We start from the raw sequence: 18586 nt of genomic DNA, 5'->3' as shown, positions 1-18586 counted from the left end.
TATACAGGAAACCAGTACCAAAAGATGCTCATACTTGGATTTTCTTGTGACAGGGAATAGAAATTCTCTGGGTCTTCCACATTGTCTGCATCATCTCTAAGTGCAGATGTTACATGTGAGCAATTAGTGGTTTGTACTTTTTCTTTTTTTTTTTTTTTTTTTTAACATGTGAAACCGCTAAATAGCTTCTTGAAGTCTCTCTAGATGTTTGCAGTAAAAGCTGGGTCTGGGTACAGAGCTCTTCAGCAGAAACCCTGGGGCTTCTGTGTGCCAGTTATAGCCCTGATGATATTTGGGTACAGCTTTCATTGGCTGTTCTAGTCTGATCTATGTACAAAACTTGAATCATATTTATGAGCATTTAACAGCTCTGGACAAGCCTGAGCAACTGTTCCAATTAGTATTTGGTTCATTAGGGACGACTAATGGAGTTGATTACCTGCTTTTTTTTTCTCCCCTCCCACAAGCTGTGTGGACACAGGGAGCATAGATCTTTCTGGCATATTGAAGGGATAGAATCAATCACGGGTAGTCAGAGTATTCAGGGTATAAACTGCTTTGTGATGTGCCAGGCCAGGGGGAGAGGTGTTGAGTTGTCAAGCTGAGAGGGCTTTAGAGTTTGGATGAGGAATGAGAGACAAAGGCAGCAATTCCTGCAGGACATGTAGAGGACCAATAACCAAGGTATTGGTTACATGCGAGGCTGTTCTTTGTGTAAGCTGTAATTTGAAGTGGAAGTTGTCTTTGAAAGGCAGTTTGCTTGTGTTTTTTGTCCCAGCTCCACCGGGGACTGCAGACAATTGTGTGAGGACGGAGTGTCAGAGGCTGGCACTGCCATTCCCTGTGGAAGTGTGAATGCCCACTTGTCTCCTGTGCTCCTGCCAGCCAGCTTCGCTCCCGGCCCCCGGGACAAAGTCATCTCAGTTACCTTCTCTTGTTCATTGTTATTTGTGCAAGGCTTGCTGCTGCGGGGAACCAGAAGCTCGTTTGAGAAATTAAATTGAAAGATATGAAGGAGACTGATGTTTATCAGGAAATTTTTTTTAGTCACATTTTGTTCCTTCTCCTCAAGTGTAGCCACAGTGCATGGTTGGCAGCTTCTTGAAAAGCTGCTTTCTCACTATTGTCCCCCCAAAATTGGCTGTGATTTCATGATATGGATGGAAGAAAGGGAGCATTATACTTAATGAATGTTAGATGGTAAAAAATGATGAAACAGCAGTTTGGAGTATTTCTTTATTTTAAAATTTCTTTTTTTGGTAACAGCAGTAGTACTTCACGTTAAATAAGGACATCCATTTGGTTCTTTAAGTGGAGTGTTCTTCCCTGGTTGCTGAAATAAATCTTCATACTGCTCTCAGTGTAGTTATTTTTACTGTGTAAAAATGACTATAGATCTCTCTTTTTACTGTCATTACAGAAAACCTAGAATAAACTCTCAGTTGGTGGCACAACAAGTTGCCCAGCAATATGCAACCCCACCACCACCTAAGAAGGAGAAGAAGGAGAAAGTGGAAAAACAAGACAAAGAAAAACCTGACAAAGAGAAGGAAATTAGTCCAAGTGTTACAAAGAAGAACACTAACAAGAAGACTAAGTAAGTGTGAAGGATACTCTGTTAAATGTGATGTGATGTGATGTTAGTGGCATTGGTTAATTGTGCAGTTAAACTAACATGTTGCTCTCCCTCTTCCCTCCCGCTATTGCAGACCAAAGTCAGATATTGTGAAAGATCCTCCTAGTGAAGCAAACAGCATACAGTCTGGGAATACTACAACAAAGACCAGCGACTCAAATCACACTTCAAGGTAACTCTAGACTGAAGTTAGACTTTTGGTGTCTGAGAACTGAGCTATATAGCAAACACTTCTTTTGTTGATGTATGAGCACTCGAGCGCTCTGCTGGTGAGCACAGATCTGGGCATTAGAAATATTAACTCTGTTGTCCACTCAGTTTTCATTTCTCTGCTGAAGTAATTGTATTGTCAATTGGGCAGTACTGCTTTTGGCTGTAAAATACAGTGGGAGAAAAACATTAACCAGCAATCGTATCGAGTTCTTATCATCGCTCGATAGCTGTAACAAAGGTTACTTTTTTACTTCCTTATCCGTAATTCAGTCACTGTAATTGTCAAGATAATTTTCCAAGTATACAGGAACTAAGTATACATGAGCAGATTTGCTGGGATCTTGCTATCAAGAGAAAGCACAAATGGCTGGTTTGATATTTGTCTAAGTTTCAGGTCAGTGTAGGAGAGAGGTTTATTCCTAGTCTTGCCTATACTGATCCTCCATTTCTTAAATCAAACATTCGGCATCAGAAAACAGTTTTTATATTATTGAACTTGAGAGCTACAAGAGGCAGAACTGAACTGGGTGCTTTGCCTGTGTGGGCTGTACAAGAATTGCATCTCTCTTTAAAATGTGCTGTAATAAGTGTTTTATAATGAAGCCACATGAACTGAGGCAGTATTAGTTTGGCTGCAAACAGTTGTAAAGCACGTGGGAAATATGGTTGGCACAGCTGTTGGCATTAAAATTGGCGAGGTGTGACTGCAGAAAACTCTTGGCTTGGAAGTTTTTAAATAATAGCATGAAAATCTTTAATAAGAGTGAATATCCTTTACGCAGTAACCCACTGGAATGTAGTGAGGGCTGTGTGAAATCTGCTGTGCTACAAGACTGAGCTGTTTGCAGGGACTGCTGTTAACTCTTCCTCAGCCCCCAAAGACTGAAGTGTCCATTCCTAATTTGATTAGAGAAATACAACTTTACTACATTGATTTTTCTTTTTTCTTGTCCTGTTCTTTAAGTGGTACTTTTTTTGAGACTTAAGGTGCAGGAGACTTGATGCACTTGACTGATGACATAATACTGAATTGAGAGATTACATCAAATAATTGTTTTTCCTTCTTGAAGGAGTCTCTCTGTCTACTGCAGAGTCTTTTAGTCCACGTTTCGTGGCAAGCTTTTGTCATTCTTAATTAAACCTTAATAGTATCAGGTCTAGCTGGGTATTTTTTAAGGGCTGCCTCATCTCCCTCAGTGCTGTCAAGGGTCTTTTTGAAGGATCTGATTTTTACAGAGTTATTAGTTACCTGTTCAGCTTTTTTTCATGCCCAGATTGTTTAACTGTTGTTTTGGTTTTTTTTTTTTTTTTTGTAAATTGTCTTTTAGGGCTCTCTGGATTTTTAAGAAATCCTGTTTGAACTTTCTGGATACCATGCCTGCTTCTGACATATCTTTGTTTATCCCATTTCTCCCTGTGCACTTTGAATGTTTTGAAACACTTTTCTTGTTTGACCATAAACCTTTTTCGCCATAAACGTGAAGGACTGGGGTGTTTAATTTTGTAAAACAACATGAATGGGCCAATCCATTTGCCTTCTATAAGAAGCAAAAATTGTGTGCATGTGCTGAAGAGATTGTCTGGAGGTTTTCATCTGTGCTTAATCAGCAGCTTGTACAGGGGAAACCCTGAAAACCTTCTTGAGAAATGGTCAGAGAGCTCGGTTCTAAAACCGACATTTGAGAGTATTTGTGAGTGGGACTGTGGAGAAATCCTGCACCTCAGCCCTGCTTCCCCTTCTTTGTTACTTTGTCATGGCATTTAAAGATGCATGGGCACTTCTATTTGTATTTTCCTCCTTTTTTTCCTTTTTTTTCTCCCCCCTTAAACTCTCAGTGCCGGTTTTTGACAAGCAATAGCCAGAGTTCGCGTTCAGCCCTGTAGGAAGGTGGAGGCAGCAGGATCTGTTCCGGTATCTGGGCCAGCATTTTTTTATATTTTTTATTGGGCTGTTTCTGAGCACAGGAGAAAACAAGTGACCCAGGCAAATTACAGGAAGAACTGGGTTTCCTAGAGGAACTCGGGGCTTGGGGAGGAAAATACGTGCTCGCACTCCGCTTCCGGGAACGCTCGGTGCTGCGCGCGGGGGCATCTGCCGGGACGGCACCCAAGAGCCGCGGAAACCCCGAAATGTGCTGAGCTGGCTGGCCTTTCTTGTTCCCCACAGACAAGGTGACATCACTTCATCTAGCCTGTGGTTACATGTTAGATCTGCCAGCCCATGCGTGTGTACGACGCCCGTGTGGGCTGGGAAAGGCCGGTCCCGGAGCCCAGGGGCTGCTGCGAGTGGGAGCTCTTACTGACTGTTAATGCAGTGGGGGTTTTTTTGCATTTTCTGTCCATTTGAAATGCTTTTCTTGTGGTACTTGTTAAAAACTGAGGCAGCCTCCTAGGTTAGATAAGAAAATACTATTTTTGCTGCAGTAACTTCATTTTTGGTAAGGAAGTTTGCAGAAATGCAGTTGTTCTGTCTTAGAAGCTGTACATCTGTCCTCAATACATTCTTCTATTCTGTCTAGTTTTGAAATACCACTTGGACAGTTAGTACTGCAGGACTTTTCTCCTTGTTAATACCAGTGCAAGCCATTGAGCGTTCATGGCAAATGCAGAATGAGATTAATTCCCTCTCTTTCTGTTTTACTGCACTAGCCTAGTGTGCTGCAAACGAGGAGGAGAAAAGGCAGAGTGGTTTAAAAGCTGGAGCTTGATCCCAAAGTAAACTAACCTTCCCTCCATCCCTCTCAATAAGGCAGCTCTCAGCAAGCTACTTTTCACTGATGTATAAAGACTCTCCTTTTTAATTTCCCTATTGGGAATACTCCGCTGCTTAAGCCTGACCCTTAATTAGGAGCAAAAGCTGTAAATTACAGCACTCACTGCAGCTGACTTGGAATTTGCTGGTAGCTGGAGGAGTGTCCGAGGTTTGTTGTAGCAGAGCTTTTGACCAGCCCATGAAATGTGCATGAATGTCAGCCTCCTAGAGTTTTAGACCCTTATTAGCTACATTACTAATTGAATGATAGCACAGCATGCAAATTACTGAGATAATCCTGAGCAATAAATACAGTGGGTTCTTTTCTGGTGGTTTGGGGTTTTTTTTTCCCCTTTTTTTTTTTTTTTTTTTCTTCCCTAACCAAAAGGTCTGGCTGCAAGAAATACCTTTGTGCATTCTGGATTTTATTTACAATAGCCTCGATTGCAGAGGGAACATTTTGAACTACTCTATCCATAGGCTGATTGGGCATCTGATTTGTATAAGCTCAAAGCAGTTGAAAGAGAAGCCAAGTTGTCCCAGTGCCTGTGTTGTTTGCAGCTGCAGAGTTCCAACATGGGAATGAAAGAGCCGTGGCCGAATGCTTTCATGTGGTTTTGTATTGCAGAGTCACAGCCTTGTCTCATAACATCAGGGCACATGATGAGATGGTGAATTTAGATAAGAGAACTCTTTCATCTGCCCCTTGGGGAGGAGATCCTTCACTCTGTCTGGCTCCTGACTGCTTGGCTCTGCCGTGGTGTCCTCCTTTCTGGCAGAGTTGGATTAGGGATAAGTCTACAACAGACGCCCCGTGCAGAGCTCTGTGAGACAGGTCGTTCCTCTGGGGCTGAGCCTGGCTGGCACAGGGAGCAGGTCAAACCTTCACCCTCCACTGTGCAGCACTTCCTGCTGCCTGGGTTCTCCTCCCAGCTACTGCCATCTGTGCCGGCGAGGGGAGGACGAGTCACACCGACTTTGTTTTCCGGTGCTTTTTCTAATAAACTCTTCCCTTCTCGTTTATTTTTATCCTTTTAATAAATGGCTTCTCATTTATTTTAGACCCAGACTGAAAAATGTGGACAGAAGTACCGCACAGCAGCTGGCAGTCACAGTGGGAAATGTCACAGTAATTATCACAGACTTTAAAGAAAAGACTCGCTCTTCATCCACGTCGTCTTCTACAGTGACCTCCAGTGCAGGATCAGAACAACAGAATCAGAGCAGCTCGGGCTCTGAGAGCACAGACAAGGGCTCGTCCCGTTCCTCCACGCCAAAGGGGGACATGTCGGCAGTCAACGACGAATCTTTCTGAAAATTGCACATGGAGTTGTGGAAACTATGAATCAGGGTATGAAATTCAAACACTCCACCTGCCCACGCTGTTCAAATCCTGGAAGAGCCTCTTCTGTGCTTGAACACACTTTCTCGGACATCGACCTCTTACTGATGCAACCAGGATAATTTCTGCTTGCCGTGGGCATCTGGCCACCAAGGAATTTCTCACCCTAACGATTACTCTTGACACTTTTATGTATTCCATTGTTTTATATGATTTTCCTAACAATCATTTATAATTGGATGTGCTCCTGAATCTACTTTTTTATAATATCTGCTGTGCACAATTTTCCATGAACATGACAACTTTTTGTTTTGGGGTCGGGAGCGGGTGGGGAGGGAAGGGGGCTTTATTTATTGCATTCACAAACTCCATCCTCTTTCAACATATCCTTTTTAAGTTCAGTTCTTCTTCCAGTTATACTGTGTACTATCAGTTTTGATATAAATTATATATAAATATATATATAAATAAATATATATAAAGGGTTATTTGAAACCAATACATGGAAACGCTGGTGCTTGAAACACTGTGAAGTGATAAAAAAAAAAAAAATTTGAACAGTTCAAGATCTGGAACAGTCCCCTTCTGTGAAAGTACTGAAACTGAAATGGAACTGGTCTTAGGTGAAAAGTGTTCCTGAAGGTTTGAACCTGGATGGGACCTGTTCTCTCTATTGTTCCTTCCCAATTTCTTCCCTAAGCAATGGCTAAAACATACTGGACACACGGTTTTGGTTGTTACAGCTTGGGATCCGAGATGAGAGAGGGTTGCTCCAGGTAGCTTGTGTTTCCACTAGGGTCCCGCCCACTGATGATGTGCAGGTCCCTGCCCAGCTGGAGCGTAACCACTCCCAACCAGACTGCTGGTGTTATGCCGTGGATCCGCGTGTTTTGGTATCGTGAGCACCGCGGTGTCGTGCACAGCCATTCCCACAGGTGCTGGTGGTGGTGGAGGTAGTGAATTCCATCCACCTGCCTCGGTGCCCGAGGTAATGAGAACTGGAGTGGTGGCTATGGGGTGAAGGCAGCAGGGATCTGTAGGGCTGGGAGCGATCCCGGGCTCGGGAACCAAGCTGGTGCTCGTTCCAGCCGCGTGTGGGTCAGTGGTTGTCAGCCCCTTCCATCTGTCCCATCCGTGCTGTTGGGATGGCTCTTCTCCTCGAAGTCCATCTGTATTCCAAGAGTTATTTCTGAGCAGCATCTCGTCCAGTGATGGGCTTGTCAGCACTTGGACACTTCGGAGTCTCCTGCTGTGGGAGCAAAAGTAGGGGAAAGCTTTCATGCTGGCAAGTGAGCGACACGTGGCTCATGCTCATGACCAGCATCTCCTTTGTTCTTACTCTAAAGCTATCCAGACTATAATTTCTTTTCCTGGCCTGTTAGTGTTGCTTTACAGTTTACCTTCCATGCATTATCCTGCTAAAACACTTGGCTGAAGAGGTGAAACGAACTTTTTTTTTTTTTTAAAAAAAAGCAAAACAAACCCTAAACCTCTTTGGTTTTTCATCTTTGTTTAGTGGCCCCAGGGTGCTTTGCAGTAATTTCAGGCACAGAGGCTGTGGCTTCATTTGACATCAAATGCATAACTTTTGGGCATGATGAAAGAGGGGCCACGTTTTGACAACTTTGTGCCTGCTTGTTGTATTACGAATTATTTGCTCGGTGAGAGAAATTTGTGGAGGCAACTGATTTAGGATTTCTTTTAAAATCTGTGTGGTTTTGAGTAGCAGATGTAGGTTCCTTTCACACTGGTGACAGAAATGTGTGACTTAGGGATCTGTTACAGCCCCTGCTTGAAGGCATGTGCTTGGCAGTGCCTTGGCAGCAGCAGTTTTATTCTGAATATGTTAACGTGGGCACCCCAACTTAATTCTGCTTATATTCACAGTATAGGCTGTCTTTTTTAAGCATTTTTAAAGTATTAAAGAACCAAAGGAAAACAGATGCTTCCTATGAGCATCAAGACAATTTATTATACATAGTTTTAAATACTATGAATATCTCAATCCACATTTTAACATTAGTGGGATATTGCAAAGACATTCCTTTTTCCAGTTTTTACTATTCCTTTAAGGGTCTCAGGGAGGGTAAACTGGTCAGCCATATTTATTTATTTTACTGAAATGTATTGGAATAATTTTTTAAGAGAGATTTTTTGAAGATGCCCCTGAACTTGTATATTTTGCACTGCTTTATAAATGATCCATTATCAATTAGGCTTGCGTGCATCTCGGCCGTGATCCAGCCAGGAGTTGTGAGCGAGTGGCGGGTCCCTCTGGCCTCAGTGGGGCTGATTCTGGTGCTTCAAGTCAACCCACGTGCTCACCTTCCTCACTGGATCTGGGAATTTGTGCAAAAAAAAAAAAAAAAAAAAAAAAAAAGCATTGTGTGTACCAGGAAATTGCTTCTTTTTCAAGTGAAAATAGACCTGTAGATCAGTTTGAAAAAGCTTTAACGCCGTAAAACCAGCTACTCGTGGTGAAGTCGGTAACATCTGTCTCTTTGGCCTCCTCCTCCTCCTCCTCCTTGATAAAGTAGCTTGCTATAAATAAATGGGAAAATTTCTTTGGAACAAGTGACCTGTAATTCTGCATTCAGTTAGGGATTGCTTGCTAAGCATTGAACTCCCCCCCCAGCCTCATCCGTAGCTGTTGTGTTGTGGGTTTGAAGGGCAGCGTTTGCTTTTACACTTGGATTTCTCCGGTGGGATTCCCCCCCGCACCCTGCCCGTGGGCTGTCCCGCTGGTGGTGGGGAAGGCGTTTGAGAACCAAACCAACCCAAAACACTAGCGTAGGGAAGGACCAGATTCGCGGTGTTCAGTGGCACAGAAAGCAGGTAAGTGAAGCACAGTGTTACGATGGCGAAGTTTCGACTCTTACACAGACACACACACACACAGACACCGACACAGCTTGCCTGACTTGCTCAGTTGACTGTAGTTCTGTAAAGGAAAGGTGACAGCGTTTTACACGACCAGGCTATTTATTCTAATTGGAACTCAGCTTCAAATTGGACAGATCGAAAATTCGGCAGCAGCTTCCGTGAGTTTTATTTCCACTGAGATGTTTTCACCTGCCTTACCAAGATCATTCTCAGTCTAACTTTTTTAAGCTCTACCATAAACTTAAATTATTGAAAAATTTATTAATTGCTGACTATATAATAACCTTTGCTTGTATGTAACCGAATGGTTTTAAGAGCCAACATTTAGAGTATGACAATGGAGCTGAACAGTTTTTAATGCGCAAGCAGTTCTGTTCTTGTGTATGACTTGTAACCTTAATTTACTGTGTAAAGATGGTTACATTATTTCCTTAGCTTTGTTTGTTGGAGACAAATATAGAATGCTTGTTTAAGTATGTCAAAACATAATCTTATCTTGTGGATTTTTATGTTAATGTATTATACGAGCTATATTTTTCATTTGCCCAGAAAGACAGCTTGTATAACGCTTCTGAAAGTTTTTCCGCTCTGTAAAGTCTTTAGAGCTGACAGTCCTGTTAGGTTTGTTTTAATCTTCATGCTAAAGTGTCAATGGTGGTTTTGTGAACTGGTCAGAAATTCACAGGTCTTAAATGTTTTTGGGAAATTTATATTGGACACTGCTCTTTGTCTAGCAAATAAAAGATGTTAATATATTCCTGTTACTGGCATGTGCACGACTGTTATTAGAAGCCACTTTATCATTTTCCTGCTTTAAATAGAAATGTCTATTTATGAATTCTGCTTGTAGTTTTTTCACAAATAAAATAGTAAAATTTAATTAAATCTGAAAGCTCTCTTTTTTGGGAGATGCCAGTGTTCAGAAAAGGTGGAGAACTCCTGTTGCTGGAGCGGCTTGTCAGTCTGTACATCTTGTCCAGGAGCCGCCACTCGAGCACCCACTTCTGCAAACACAGCTTGTGCACATGGAGAACCTCCGTCAAACAAGTAAATCCAGTTTGTTCCCTGGGACTCACGACGTGCAGAGGGTTTGTGGCAGATGTGTCTGCAGAATTTGGGTTTCTGGTCCTTGGAAATAATCATTTTTCCCCTTTCTGTAGCCGCAGGAGCAGCGAGACTTTAGTGCAGAGGATTTAGTGAGAGCCCTTGGGAGTTCCTTTGGCTGCCTTGTGCTAACGAACTCCCGGGAGTAAATTTAATAAAATGTAATTGAGAACCTAATTGTATTTTTGTAGTGTAAAAATACTGGTATTTTGCAAGCTGTGTTTTGGTCTGCCTAGGAAACAAGGATGATGTGAATTACTCTGCTCTTTCTAGTTCGTGTTTCCCCTCCACCACTCGAGAGGGGAGGCGTGTGATGTAACTGTTGAAATATGAAGTTGAAATTTGAAAATGAAGCAATAGGTAAAATGCAAAGGAGACAGAATCTTACTCCAGAGCTTTTTTTCTCAGGAATATATGTGAGGGCAGTTCCTAAGCGAAAAGTAGTTGGGATACTTTTGTGTATGGTGGGGGAGGTGTGTGTTAAAAGTAGAGGTCTCTTTAAAAAACCCCATGTGCAAACAGACTTTAATGCTTTTAACCTCAGTTGGAAGCGATTCAGATGCCTTTGTGCCAAGAATAAGAAGAAACAGGAAAGGTAGTGGTTGTTCTACAGACCTGAAAAGCACTTGCTTGGCATGCTGAGGGCTGAGCAGAGAAACAGTCCCTGCCTCGAAGAGCCTACGATCCCCATCCTCCACCTGTGACCAGGCGAAGGTGCCAGAGCTGCTGCTGGGGCAGAATGAAAGAGCTGCAGGTGGTGGAGGAGACAGGCTTCATCTTCATCCCCTTGGTGCTTGAATGTGAAGGCTGGAATGGAGCCAGCAAGATTCCTGTAGCATTGCTGTCTCCCTCCAAGTCACCCCTTCCCTGGCATTTTGGGTGACTGGTCTCCTGGAAATCCCTTGCCTTGGAGCTGAGTGAGCCAAGGGCCACCTGCAATGCTGGAGCTGCAGAGCTGGCCCTGCTGCAGGAGAAGGAGTTTGAAGAAGGCAGAAGAAAGGGCACCCAAGGCTGCTGCAAGGTATGTTCTGGACTTGAGTGTTGTGTTGTATTGTTTGTGTTTATTGCCTGTAGGGAGTTTCAAGGCCAGGTTGGCCTGGTCTAGTTGGCAACCTGGTCTATTGGAAGGTGTCCTTGCCCATGGCAGAGGGTTGGAACAAGGTGATCTTTAAGGTCCCTTCCAATCCCAACCGTTCTATGATTCTAAGTAACAAGGGGATGGGGAATTCTTTTCATAGCTCCTTAGGGTTTTATAAACTTCTGGGACAGTCAGTTGTTTTAAGATTTGTAAGCGTTGTAAAAACCAACACCAACTTGCATAACTGGGAGAGAGAAGAAAAACCCCCTCCTCTGTGAGGTTCACGTGTCACCTAATTTTTGAAACTATTTTTATTTAAATTTGACAGCACTGAAAAGATTAAAAAAAGACCCAAACTGATCCTGATCACTTATGGAGAACCATCAGGACTGAAAGGAAGAGGGAGAACAGCTGCAGTTTGTAACACCTGGACGCCCTCATGGCTTTTGTGTTTGTAACAAGGAGAGGGGAATGTCAGGTCTCTCTGCCTGCCTCTCTCTCTTCGCTGTTTCTGGAATATTTACGTGCCTATGCCGTGCTTGTCTTTGCTCCTGCTGTCAGCAGACACAGCGAGGTTTGTTTGCTGTTTTCCCCCTTGCAGTGATGGATTGCTTGATATTTGTATGGAGCCTCTTTCCAGACAGGGTTGGGGCTGATGCTGATCCCGCCTGAACCCACCTAATAGGAAGACGCTGGAAACTTCAGACGTGTTTTCTCATTGTTTATTCTCAGCAGAGAAAAACCTGCGTGCAGAGATCACCAGCAACATCAAAGGCTGTTTCAGAAATTCCTAATCAAAGCACTTCACACCACTGCAATTATCCCACTTGCAAAGCTTCCCCGTGGCAGAGCGTGGAAGCCTGTGACAGTGAAGAGTGCTCTGTACCTAGCTCTGGTCCTCAGTTAATATTAAAGCTAGAAAATCATGTCTTCCTGCAGCCAGCACTGTGCTTCTCCCAGCACTTGCCTGAAGTCCCCTGTTGCTCCTTAAGCGGGGATCACTCCTCACACAGCACTAACTGATCTGGCAGCTCTGGCTGTGCAGGAAACACGGGAGGCATGAGCCAGTTGTGCTTCCTCGATGAGGAATCAAGAAACAGGTACTCCTTTGTTCTCCTCTATGTCTCCACACAAAAATAGGAGAGAAATTGCTCTCCACCATGACTATTTATTATTCCCAGGATCCTGAATATTTCATGATTTTCCAACATTCTTAATTTTTTTCAACTTCTCCTTTTTTTTTTTTTCATCGTTAGGAGTTGTCAAAGCTGTTCCAACCTCCTTGAGAGGCTGTTCCCTCACACTTCTCTGAAAACATCCTGAGGGGGACTTAAAACTGCACAGTAACAACTAGAGAGTCCCAGTGTGAGAATCCCCCGCTGCTCTTCATGCCTGCCTTGGCAACCCTCCCCTCCTCCTGCCAGCAGGTGAGGCAGAGCCATTCAAAGCCTGTAATGCCGATATTCACTTAAATAGCGTGAAATTCCCAGCGTAATGCACACTTGATAACAGCACATCAAAGGCTTTTAGGATGCATTAATTGGCCACAGCTACTGGATCTGGCCAGAGTTGGACAGAGAGGTCTGAAGTGTTTGAGCTGCCCTAAGTTGCTCTCAAGTGTTGGGGAAAAAAACCCCAAGAGAACAAGCTGGGGAGCTGAATTCAGGAACAAAATATCCCAGTGAGCAGGAGGAGGATGGAATGCTGCAGAAACAGCAAGTGGTGCCCGGCCCAGGTAAGAAGAATGGGAATGGATAAAACTGATTTTTGTTCCACTCTTCAAGCTGTGCTGTCTGATTCGTATTGCCCAGGAGGTTTGGTGTGCAGTTGGCAGGAGGAGTTTTCCATGTTTGTGTGTGTATTCTAGGAGGGATTAAAGCTCAGAGTAAAGAAGCAGAACAACTGAGATTTTAATTCTGCCTTCACCCAGAAATGAATACCTATCTAATGCTTGTAATCTTCAATATAGATGGTAGATTTTTACGTAGGTTGGAGAGATATTCTGTGTAACAGGCTAAAGATGTGGGGAAGTTTGAAAGCATGACCTGTCAGAAGTTGTCTCTAAATAGGGGTTTACTCTTTTTTTTACTCTCTGGAGGAATCACCAGCATAAGCTAAGTATAAATAAGGCCAACAATCCCTCCCACCACCTTTTGGGTGGTTATTACTGTCTTACTCTTCAAATTGGCTTCCACAGCAAGTAGGCTGTCTCTGATCATATGCTTTACTTCCCTGTGGGGTTTATAAAAATAAGATGAAGAAAGGGCAAGAAAAAAGTAGCTTTCCATGAAATTAATTTCTTTCTGATTCAAGAAAGATGAAATCAGGAGCAGTGGAAGAAACTGGTTAGGCGTCAAGGCTGATGCTGCTCTCTGGGAGGGTTAATTTATTTATACATCCAGATTTTTTCTCCAGATTTGAGATGTCTATCAGCATCCCAAGTGAGACTGAGAAACTGTCCCATGGCTGGGAGCAGCCCAGTGGGTTCCTCTGCCCAGGAGAAAACCACTGGCATCTTTAAACCTTTCTCCCGTGTCGCTGTTCTTCATCCCCAGCAAGGAGAATCCTCTGAAATCTCAAAATCTCTCTGCTCAGCCTTTGTGAGAGGTTGAGGCTTTGGCTGAGGGTTAGAGCTGCATCCAGGCATTAACAGACCTGACAGGAGAGAGCCTGTGGAAGCCTGGCAGCATCCCTGCCTGCCCGGGGATTTGTGCTTGCTACCAGGAGACCGGGCATGGAAATGTGTTTAGCTGCTCCTATTGTTCTCCTTATTCAACCCAAGTTTTGTTGGTGCGGAGTTAAGGAAGGAAAATGTGGACTGGAGTTGGCGGAGACGCTCCCTGGAAAAGGAACACGGTGATTCCTGGCGGGTTGAATTGTCGTGGCAGCGCGGGGTTTGACGGGTGTGTGACAGCCCTCTGACAGGGATCGAGCTGGGAGTCGCTGTGGTACAATGGCACGGGGAGAATGAGTGATGGGAACCTCCCCTGACTGCAGAGCTCCCGAATCGTGATGACACTCAGAGGGAGAGAAAGCCTGGAGGGGGGCGGGAGAGGCTGACAGGGGTTGCCAGGTTTTGGGAATTGCAGGCAGGCTGGTGGCTCTGACTCAGCTGTGGCTGCTGTCTGCATCATCGGCTGCCTCCACCTTCCCACTGCTCCCAGGAGGGTCTGCCATCCCCCTGGCTTTTGCAGAGTCTGTCACCCCCTGCCATTCCCCATCATCATCCTCTCTGGCCTTGGCAGCAGGACCTGGGCACCTGCAGCAGCAGCAGCAGGAGAGGAGCCCAGGTTCAGTTTCTCCACGATGCCATGCTGCAATCCAGCAATCCTGGAGCAGGCTTGGGGAGATGGCCCCTCTGGACACCCCTCATCCATAGTTTTGTCAACCCTTACATTCATATCCTGCATCAGTTTATCTCACCGAGCAGGACCAGCTGTGCTTTTGGGTCCTTACTGACCCATCTGTCCCCCGCAAGTCCTATTAGAGATGCCAATCATCCCTTTCCTTCTGTGCCAAGTTGTAAATCCTGCAGATTTATATATCTAAAGTCTCCATCAATCAAAAGATTGAGTTAAAGGTGATGAGTTAGAACAACTGGGAGGTGACTCCACTAGGAGCAGTGACAAGCCAATACACACTCTTGTAGAGCTGGTGATTTCTCTGAGCTCAGGTAGTGGGCTCCCAGTGCTCTCCCTGCCATCCAGACTGCTTAACTAGTGGAAAAAAAGGGTTTTACCTGAAGACTTCACCCAAGTGATCCCTTTCCACCACATATCCACACACTCTCTGAGGAGCAGGAGCTGGAAGGAGCAGGAGGTGAAGCTTTTTAGGCCTCTGTTCTCCTGGCTGATACCAGGAAAAGCCAGACCACCATCCCTCCTAGTCTTGAGGAGGAGCCTGCATTGACTGGAGTCATTCCTGCTGATGTGTTGATTGTTGCATTTTGCACACAGCCGGGACTTAGTGTCTGTGTGGGAAGGGGATCTGTGCCTTGCCCTGCTGGACAGCAGAAGATGTTTTTCCAGCAGCAGATTAACAGTTTATTTGTAGTGGATTAATGACTCTTATGGTGTTTAAAAGGTTCTCCTGCAAGGTGGGTTTGCCAAAAAGGTGTTGACATTCCTGAAACCTGGGATGGTGGAGCAGATCTCAAACAGCACCGAAACCCAGGGATGTTTTCCTTTTTTGTTGCCTTTATCTAGCACTAACAATACTCTCAACATCTGGGCTCGGGTAAATGGTGAGGATTTTTTTACTTTATCTCTGCATTTGGATTATTTCCAAGTTGCTGTCAGAGCTGAAGGTAATCTGTTCCTACAGGGACAGGGACTTGGGAGCCTGGAGCTGGTGACACACCAAAGTGGGGGGTGAAATGGGGATGTTGCCACTCTGCTTGGATCATCCCCGGGTTGTCATGTGTGTTTGGAGCCTGAGATGCTCCTGCTGAGGCTTTCACAAGTTCTGTCTTGTGATTTTGGCCAGTGCAAGTAATTCCACTTGGGAGTCTTAAAACTGTGTTGTCCAGGGAGGAGGGGGAGGCAGAGCTCAGCCTGCAGCTCTCTGTGCAAGTAACCTTGATATTCCAGAGATTTAAAAAAGTAATAGAATAAACAGTGGTGCTCTTACCTCGGGCTATCCATTAGGAGTGTGATTTAGTGCAGGGAGGGCTATAAAGGCAGTTGATAAAACTTCCATGCAGCACAAATAAAATCTCTTACGGGAGGAGAAAGGGCCGTGGATAACAGAGGGAGGAGGACACAGCCCTTGCCCCCCTGTCTAATTAGGCTGTCCAGGAGGAGTTAATATAAAATAATGGATCTGGGAAGCCCAGATTTTTCACAGCCTTAGGAAGGACTTCATCCCCTTAAATTACGAGGCTAAGACCTCATTCAGCAATGCTTTGAAGGAGATCAGCTGGCAGAGCTATTCACAGCGGCCGAGGGCCCGGGCGCGGGCGCTGCGTGATTGCGGTGTCTTCTGAAGACAAGAGCTCTCTCCTATTCCCATTGAATGCTACTATTTTTATCCTCCTTAAATTCTAGAAGGTATTTCCAAGTGGGAAGCAGAGCAGAGAATAGCAGATCTTAACTCTGCTCCGTGAAACAATTTCTGTAAAAAGGAGGGAGAGAGGTTTAAAATAGCTGATGTCTATTCTATTTTTGGTACCACCCATGTGGTAACAAAGCACCTGGAGGAGCCTGAAGCCCTTGGCACCCTGAGGGTGATGGGATATGGGGCGTGGGGGGTCACTGCTGGCCCTTTCTTCCAGGGGCTTCACAGGCTCCTGCCTCTCCACTCGGAGCTGAAGTACTTTGGGATGTCTCAGAGGGGCCACAGGGGAAGGGTGATGCTGGTGGGGGAAAGGATGGAGTCTCTGGTTGATTGTGTCCCCTTCCTAATCCAGGAGTTCCCTCCTGTCTCACCCCTCCTGGGGCCTCCCTTGCCTTTGCAGTGCAGTGGGGAGAGCTTTGATAATTTCCCCATATGGGAGGCAGAAGCACAGAGGGACTTTGTTAGGGGCACTTGCCTCACCCTCTGCCTCCCGAGCTGCCAGGGCAGTTGGCATAAGGTCAAAGAGGAAATGCAGGGCCCAGCAGGGCCAAAGTGGAGGAGTTGGCCCTGTTGAGCTACAAAAGCCTCAGAGTCTTCCAGCATCCCAGAAAGGCTGGAGAGCTGAGAACTGAACCCCACTGACCCCTGGATCGCTGTGGGAGCTGTGGGATGAAGGGAGCATTTTGGGCAGAAGGTGAGAAGGGATGCAACCAAGCTGGAAAACACAGCCTGGGACTGAGCATTGGGCAAGGGGGGCAAACAGGGGCAGGGATTTGCGAGTCCCTGTTTTGGTTTGTGACCCTGGCAATGTAATTTTGTATGCATAAGAGGGCTTTTATCTTGTGGTTGCTCCCTTCTGCAGCCTCAGCTTTTGCTTCTGTGCATGCCCAGGCTCTCTGAAGCTGCAGAGCACAGCACTGGCATATAGAGCTCTTATGCTGGGCAGAAGCATCCTGCTTCACTTGAACATGAAATATAAATCAGAGATCAAGTGAATTATTGTGCCATGCTGCTGCTCGGGCAATAGGGAGTCTTTAAATCAATCAGACCCCAAATAAATAAATAAACGTGCAGCAGACATGCTGGAGTGCATGTCTGATTCCTATCAGAGGCAGTAATTCAAGGCAGATGCTTGCAGTTGCTCTGCTTCCCACTCTGTTACCTGGGCTGCTGGAGTCACAGGAGACAGAAAGCAAATTTTTTCTAAGCTTTCATTATTGTTGCCAAAGAAACCATTTCATTTGGTTGCCACGTGCGCAGCAAATCTGGTTCAATCCAAGAGGATGTTGAGGGCTGAAGGAAAAAGGCTTTGTGGAGGGAGTGCAGCCACCTCAAAGCCTGTGATGAGCTGTGACCCTGTGGATGGGGTGGGAGCTGGAGGAGGGAGGGTGAGTGCTGTTCCTTGAAGAATCTGGAAGGGTCCCACTTCAAGAGTTTGACCTGCACAAGCATCTCCACAGCAGTGTGGACACCTGGGTGAGCTGAAGGAGTTCCTCATCCCTCGAGGACCCTCCAGACATCGCCCCAGGGAGCTGTGAGTGCCTGGCTGGAAGATCTTTCTACCCTCCAGCACTTAATACTTCACTAGTTTTCCTCTCAGCACACACTGGCACTCGGGAGAGAAACGTTTGAAGCTTTTGATCTGCCTGGGCTGCCATCTCCTCTCCCTCCTGCAGGCTCTGGGCTGGGAGTGCAGCTCAGCTCCCTGGGGTTCTGTATCCTCTGGGCATCATCCTGCTCCCTCCCGGGCTGGCACCGGCTTAGCCCTGCAGGGCAGGGAGGGCAGTGGGTGCTCTGGGTGACTGAGAGCTCTGTGCCCAGCTGTGGTGTCCCAGGAGGGTGGCACTGGGGGTTTAGTCCCTTTTACAGTCACTTGCAGGTGGTCCCGGGCCCCTCTTACAGGGCTGGAGGTGGATATTTGGATTTCACTGGCGCTTTGCTTGCAGCTGCAGTGCTCTGCCCTTGTGTGTGCCAATGGATGCCAGTGTTTTATAAAGGCAAACGAGCCCTGACACTCGGGCTGCTGGCACAGCAGGGCTTTTTCTTGCACCACTTCATCTGTCCTAAGCAGACCTGGCAGCATCAGTCCAAGGTGATGATATTTCACTAAGTCACGTCTTCCTCTTCCTTGAGTTACTCCAGGAGTGTGTTGAAAGTGAACCTTGGACCAGTGGAGATGATGCTTTCCAGACACCTCGTGATAAAAGATAAAGCAGTTGCAACACTGGGGATTCAGCCTGGATTTCTGAAGCTTTAACCTTGGGGGAGAGCTGAACACATGCAGGGGTAAGGTTTTCTTCTCCTAAAACTCCACTAAACCCCCAAGAGAATAAAGGTCAATCAGTTAGACCCACTCAGCACATAATACCGTGCCCTTCAGGGTTAGCACAATCTGTGTTCCCAGTTCATGCTGGATACACACTTTGTTTATTCCATAGCAAGTCCACCTCTCAGCTCCGTGTGCCATTTTTGGCGTGTTCCCACTCCAGCAGCACATCCCAGCCCTGGACAGCAGCGTAAATC

General features: G+C 45.6%; 1 protein-coding gene across 1 annotated transcript in view; it reads left to right on the top strand.

Annotated features, from left to right (window-relative positions):
- RYBP (RING1 and YY1 binding protein) overlaps positions 1 to 9711 on the top strand; it is a 42935-nt gene extending 33224 nt beyond the window's left edge. The window contains exons 3-5 of the mRNA XM_027894572.1: positions 1421 to 1597; positions 1710 to 1808; positions 5664 to 9711. Of these exons, the coding sequence (XP_027750373.1) occupies positions 1421 to 1597; positions 1710 to 1808; positions 5664 to 5916 (529 nt within the window). The 3' untranslated portion in view covers positions 5917 to 9711. The remainder of the gene's footprint in view (positions 1 to 1420; positions 1598 to 1709; positions 1809 to 5663) is intronic.
- The last annotated feature ends 8875 nt before the right edge of the window (positions 9712 to 18586 follow it).

Source organism: Empidonax traillii, unplaced genomic scaffold, assembly GCF_003031625.1.
Source record: "Empidonax traillii isolate 1590-97213 ecotype Southwest subspecies unplaced genomic scaffold, ASM303162v1 scaffold433:size1479616, whole genome shotgun sequence".
In the NCBI taxonomy this organism is placed as follows: domain Eukaryota; kingdom Metazoa; phylum Chordata; class Aves; order Passeriformes; family Tyrannidae; genus Empidonax; species Empidonax traillii.
Note: the sequence above shows the minus strand (reverse complement) of the source record. Positions and strands in the feature narration are given on the sequence as shown.